At 39.3% G+C, this 6882-nt stretch overlaps 1 protein-coding gene across 2 annotated transcripts in view; it reads right to left on the bottom strand.

Annotated features, from left to right (window-relative positions):
* The window catches only part of LOC102770778 (chromosome unknown open reading frame, human CXorf23), a 50718-nt gene that overhangs the window by 37254 nt on the left and 6582 nt on the right, over positions 1–6882 (bottom strand). For both annotated transcript variants that reach the window (XM_015564874.1, XM_015564875.1), the window contains exons 3-4: positions 4967–5527; positions 3735–4382 (exon numbers count right to left, since the gene is read on the bottom strand). In XM_015564874.1, coding sequence (XP_015420360.1) covers positions 3735–4382; positions 4967–5527 — 1209 coding nt within the window. The remainder of the gene's footprint in view (positions 1–3734; positions 4383–4966; positions 5528–6882) is intronic.

The following is a 6882-nucleotide window of genomic DNA, read 5'->3' as shown; positions in this document are numbered from 1 at the left end:
AGAGACTCGGCCGGATCTGGAGCCCAGAGTCTGAAACTCCCTCCTGATTGAAAACAACAACCGCGCCCTCCGCCGCCAGCCCGCTCAGCATGCACTCCGCACCTTAGTATTTCATTTCAGCACTGCACCTCCTCTGAGTCTGGGTATGATATTCTCTTTCCTCCTAGTTGTAGAATTTCCACTCAGCCAGCCTTCCTGTGGTTCTGGATGATGTCCATTCCGTCTTTTAGGTGTATTTTGATTTGGTTGTTCAAGGCAGCAATCTCCGGCGTTAACCTATGCCGCCATCTTGGTTTTTCCCTTACAATATGTTCTTTGTTAACAGATTATTAACTATGCCATGAACATTCAAATAAGTATCTATCTCTACTGCTATTCTACTGGAATCTAGAAACTGGAATCTAGAAAAATCACTAGGTGATAGCCATATGTTTTTAACTACATGTGTCAATACTTGACCAAAGCTATGAAAACAAATCACAAAATGAATCATCTTAGTCTTTCAAAAAAAAGTGGATAAACTCTCAAGATCTTAACCAACATACACCTCTCTCCACTCGGAGTATTTTAACCTTTGCAAGCAGAGGAAAATCTAATGTATAATAATAGTTGAGAACATGACTCTACTGAGGTTAGCATTAACTACTTTTGTTTTATGGATACTTCATTAGTCCATATATAATTCAACCCAACCCCACAAAACTCTTCCACAACTCATTAGTCAATAAATAATTATAATAAAAAAGTCTGTTGAGCATGATGCTTTATCAGACTGAAGAGATAGTTATTAAGTTATTCATTCTTCAACTTTTTTAATAGAAAGAATTTGCAGTGGAAGCTTTTTATTATACAAGCTATCTTTCAGGTCCTTGTCAGGTCATTCAAACATGCTGACAGGCCCCACTGATAGGCCATGAAATTTCATAAAATTATAGTTTATAAATTCACACAAAAGATATAGCAGCCTCAATTTTAGGAAGCTCACTTTTGTGGTACATGATGAAGAGCAAGCTACAATTTCTCAATATCATATTATAAAATTAACAGTGTTCAGTAACTTTAAAATAAAACCCTTCAAACTTGCTATTTTTAGCACTCTTTAAAAGTGTTATAGCCAGTCTGAGCCAGGATGGCTCATTGGTTAGAGTGTCGCACCAGAGGGTCTTGGGTTCAATTCCAGTCAAGGGCACGGTACCTGGGTTGCAGGTTCGATCCCTGCCCCAGGTTGGATCACATGTGGGAGGCAACCAATAGATGAGACACAATGATGTTTCTCTCTTCCCCATTCCCCGCTCCCTTCCACTCTAAAAACTCAATGGGAAAAATATCCTCCTCACTCTTCAGGTGAGAATTAAAAAACAAAAAGTGCTACAGCCAATTTATTCCCTTTTAAGTATAAAACACTTCATTATTAAATGTGGGGGTATCGTTACTTTTATAAAAGAATTCAAGACTTTTTGTGTTTTAATTATATGTAATTTTACCTCAAAAAAAAACTATAAACAAAAATTAAATAGTGAAGTATTTACAAGGGAGTGTACTGATATTTGCAATTCACTTTGAAATGCATCAAAAAATAAGATGGAACAACAGATGGACAGATATGTGATTATAAAAGTAGAGTAAAATCTCAATTGTAGATTCTAGGTGGTGGGTATATAGGCGTTCAATGTATAATTCTTTCAACTTTTCTGTATATTTGAATATTTTCATGATATAATGTTAGAAAGAAAAAGAGCTTAACATCCCTAAATTTGATACTTATAGCAGCCTTTGTGCTCTTAAAATGAAGAATAGTAGGAAATATAATAGCACACAATGATTTAAGACATATTATATGAAATAGGATACAAAATTATTAATAGAGGCTCAGTGCACGATATTCATGCACTGGGGGTGGGAGGGAGCCCCTCAGCCCAGCCTGCATCCTCTTGCAGTCCGGGACCCCCGAGGGGTCCTTAGAACTGCCACAGAGGCAGGAGAGGTTCCTGCCACCCCCAATGCACTCGCCAGCTGTGAGTCCGGCTTCTGGCTGAGCGGAGCTCCCCCTGTGGGAGTGCACTGACCACCAGGGGGCAGCTCCTTTGCTGAGCGCCTGCCCCCCAATGGTCAGTGCGCATCACAGTGACAGGTTGTTCAGCCATTGGGTCAATTTGCATATTAAGGCTTTATTATATAGGAGGAGTATTATGACAACCACGTAAAATATACATAGAAAAATAACAAGAGGAGCTGTACTAAAATATTAATAAAATTGTCCTAGGGTAGTAGGATTATGAGTTATTTTCCCACATCTGTGTCTAACTTTCTGTACTATAATTGTACTCGTAAATGTTTTCTATGCACATATAAATATACATATGTATATTTTGCAAGTGCAAAAACAAATGAGGGAGAGGGACTGCTATACCTAACTTTAAGAAAAAGAACAAAATATTTTTTGTAAAAAAAAAAAAGTGGGGGTGGGGGGGACTTTGGATTTACCTAACTCCCTGTCACATCCTAAGCTTGGATTTTGTTTTCTCTTGTTTTTTATTCAGATATGTCAACTGTGAATCTAAAATGTACCAAATCAATGTGGTCCGTCCATCACCCTTGTTTGTTTGTTTTTTATTGGTTTCAAAGAGGAAGGGAGAGGAAGAGATATGATAGAAACACCCATGAGAGAGAATCATTGATCGGCTGCCTCCTGCATACCCCCCACTGGGGACCGAGCCCATAACCCCGGCTCGTACCTTGACCGGAAATGAACCTACCAGGAATCAAACCATGACCTTCTGGCCCACAGGTGATGCCCAACCACTGAGCCACACTGGCTGGGCCCATCACTTATTTTTTACTCAAAAACAGATAAATGAGTCAACAGTGAACATAAATGTACCAAATCAACATGGTCCATCACTTTTATCCACATACTGGTGGTGTATGTAAGTAATGAACAGACTTACCTGAAATAGCCAGATGCAGTGCCTTATTCTCAGAATTCATAAAGAGAAGTAATATTCATAATGCAAGAAAGCATGCAAACCACTTTAGGAGAAAATAACTTATTACAACAGTAGTCTATTTTTTTAAAATCATTAGAGCTAAACCAAATATCTTATAAGTCGGCCTCTTGTAGACCCTAGCCTAATTGCCTGCCTATACCTAGGAGAATCTAGTAGGTTGAGTGAGCCCCAGTCTTTTTGAGATGGCATCAATAACCACGTTAAGTCACCAGCTTCTTTGAGTCACAAGGGATCACACAGATTTGAGACTCAGGCACTCTGACTTAAACAAGTTGCTTCATGTCTCAGGGCCTCACTCTCCCACTCTATAAAATCAGGGCCTACTAAGGTCCCTCCAGGGAAAAAATTCTCTGAGTGTCAGGCAACAGGGAAAATAGGCTCTGAGAAACTGAGCAAGGAATGGGTCTCCTTGAACTCCACCCAGCCTATCCTTGAATACAGAGAATCTGGCAGCATAATAACATGCAAATTAATGAAGAACAACTCCATAGAATGCTCTGCCTCCCAAAAGCATCTGAAGATACAATGTGGAAACAAGCAAACATATCAGCTCATATTACTAATCATGAGATTCATCCTCATTAAAGGGCTTTTTTAAACAAAATCTAGGCAATCCCTCCCCCTTAATGGACTCTAAACACACTATTAATTTCATTTTCAAAGCTTCTAATAAAGGTGGCAAAAATAGTTATTAAATATCATTAAGAAAAAAAACAAAGATAATACCTGGGTATATTTACTGTGTCCACATCTATTTTAACTATAAGTGACTTCGATTTCTTCCTAAGAGTAGCAGGTGAATATTCACTTTTACCAAACTGGTAACTGGAAGAGTTGTCCTCTCTTCTGCCATCTCTTTTTTTGTTTTTTTTCTTCTTTTGTTTGCCATTATAGGGACTCAAAATAACATTGCTTTTATCTGAATCAGTAGAGGGAGAACAGTCTTTCTTAGATGGCTTAGAAGCTTCTTTGACTTGCCCATCTACAGTCTCTCTGCCTCTTCTAGTATTAAAATAACTGGACTTTCTTTCTGCAAGGCCTATTTGAGAAATGTATTTTCTATCTTCCTCCTTAGAGTATTTCTGAGTTCTTCCATCAGAAAAGTCCTGGTCCTCATCTGAGGTCTTAGGATGTTTGTGGTGATAGTCCCTGGATACCTTGGTTGCTGAACTGGTCTCTGGGGAGTTCCTCCCAGCATGTCGATGAGTTTGGTGTTGAAGGTTCCACTGATCTTCCTTTTCTTGGTAATGTGAAAGATAATGCCCAGACTTCCGATGTGAGTTTCTAGAAGAGTCTCTGTTTTTGTACCTCTTCTTGCCTGTAGATCTTTTTGATGTGTGTCTGTATTTTCTGTAATCGTGATCCTCAGGATACCTGTGATGACATAAAGCAGTTTATACTCGCACTATAGAGAAGAAAGTGAGAGCTTCTATGTGTGGAGCATTGGGTAGCATGGCTTTAAATGGAGAATGCAGTGACAAAGTTACCCTCTAATCCAGCAGTTCTCAACCTGTGGGTCGCGACCCCTTTGGCAGTCAAACAACCCTTTCACAGGGGTCGCCTAAGACCATCCTGCATATCAGACATTTACATTATGATTCATAACAGTAGCAACATGACAGTTATGAAGTAGCAATGAAAATAATTTTATGTTTGGGTCACAACATGAGGAACTATATTTAAAGGGGCCAGAAGGTTGAGAACCACTGCTCTAATCCTTCAAGCCAACTCACAGAGGCTCAAGGTAGTTAGAAAGGAAATACCATTGTATTTTTAAATATTCTAGCTATCCACATGATTTACTCTAAAAAGAAATCACTACTACCAGTAGACATCTACATTGCAATGCTTCTGATCCTTTCAGACAAAAGCTTTTCAAGGTAGTTATCTTCAACTATAAACACACCTTTTTACTTGAGACTTTATACCAAATTACCCAGTTTTCATTTATCCTATACCTTGTCTGAAAAGAGCTCCTTTCCTCAAAATCTTCAGAGCCTCTTCTAAATGACTGAGAATATTCTTCATCTTGCATCATCTGGTAACTCAAGTCATCTTTGTACGACTTTTCTTCAAATCTAAAAGAATCTTCTATTGACCTCTGAGGCGATTGCCCTCCTTTTACACTTCTTCTAACTCTGTGGTCATCAGGAGAATACCTCTCTTGCATTTCCTCAGGATAATCACAGCAATAATCTTCATAGGGTACATCTTCTGAGTATTTGGACATATACTGAGATTTGCTACTGTCCCTTGTTTGTGGTGAATATTCTTGGTAAAGCTTATAAGAATAAAAATCGGCTAAAGAGCTTCTTTTGTCTGGAGAAGGTGATCTCTGTTCATACCATCGGTAATGTGCACTTTCATGAGAAGAAATCCTTGGTTTACTCTGTCCATGTTTCTTATCGTTCATTCTAGAAGTGGATCTTTTCAGATCCTTCCCATAGTCGGAGCAATAATGCTCATGAGAACATCTTTGCTTGTAGTGTTCAGACTTTCTAGGTTTTGGTGATAAAGACCTATGTAAACACAAAAAAGTTTAGCTCATTTAAAGACAATAAATTAAGTTTGTCTTAACATGACTTGCCCAAGTTTGTTTTCTACTGTTTCTCCAATTCAAATTAAATTCATGAATTTGCTCTATCTGCATTCTAAATTGTCCATGTGGGGGTCAGATTATGCTTGCCCCAATTCAACAAGCATACTCTTTCCATCTGAACTAATGTATCCCACCTGCACATTAAAATGGGCTGAGCACACCCTCCTGCTGGAAGAGGACCAGCTTAGCTACACAGCAGGTTCCATTTTTGGAAGATTGCTGTCAGCAAAGGTCTGTCAAAAGGACTGGTCAGCAAAACTTACATCAGATTCAATGGGTAGATAAGAAAAAGGCATAAGTATGCCCTGGCTGGGTGGCTCAGTCAGGTGGGGCATCCTGTACATCAAAAGGCTGTGTGTTCGACTTCCAGTCAGGGCACAAAGCCAAGTTGCAGGCTCAATCCACTGTCAGGGCAAGTATGGGAGGCAACCGATTGATGTTTCTCTCTCACATCAGTTTCTCTCTCCTTTCTTCTCTCTCCTCAATCAATAAAAACATATCCTTGGGTGAGGATTAAAAAATAAAAAGAAAAAGAAAAAGGCAGGAGGCGGGCTGGATTCATACAAATAAATATGTAGGATAATCTGGCAAACATAGCCTCTGAAATTAAATTAGATTCTAAGAGTTTGATGCCACATAAACTCAAACTCAGACCCTAACCTGACCCCACAGTTTCTCCAATTGTCTATCCTCTCTACTAAGCCTATATTAAGGAGCAAAAAATACATACTTAAATGGTGTGTGGAGGTGGGGGAAGAAGGGGGTCTTAAGACTTGAATCTTATGCTTGGTTCCTCCATAAATACTACTGACATAGTTGTTTTTTTTTCTCCCAGACCTATTCCCTTACACATAAAAGACGTGTTGTTGAAACATAGCTTCTAACTTTGGTGAATGTATGCTTTTATGCTGCTATAATGCTCCCTAGGGACAGCAGCACATCCTTTCTGTAACTCCCATCTCTAACACCTAGCATTGCCAACATTGAGCCTTTCATTCCCACTGAAGAGGAAGACTTCCATGTCCAGAGAAACCAGTCAGTCTAAGTCACCTAGACTTCAGGATAAGAGAGGGGAGCACCACTATCTGGAATACAATGAAGTTCAATGTTGCACCTGGGGATATTTCCTCCCATCTGACCTGTGCAAACTCCCCATCTCCTCCCTGGGGGTTTAATATCTTCTAACCATGAGGCTGCTACCCTTGCAGTTTTTGTCATCACTTCATCTTCAGATGCTGCCCGAGTTGAAAAAACCATGAATAAAACTCTTTCCAT

Source organism: Myotis davidii, unplaced genomic scaffold (assembly GCF_000327345.1).
Source record: "Myotis davidii unplaced genomic scaffold, ASM32734v1 scaffold161, whole genome shotgun sequence".
Classification (NCBI taxonomy): Eukaryota; Metazoa; Chordata; class Mammalia; order Chiroptera; family Vespertilionidae; genus Myotis; species Myotis davidii.
This window is presented reverse-complemented; position numbering and strand designations above follow the sequence as displayed.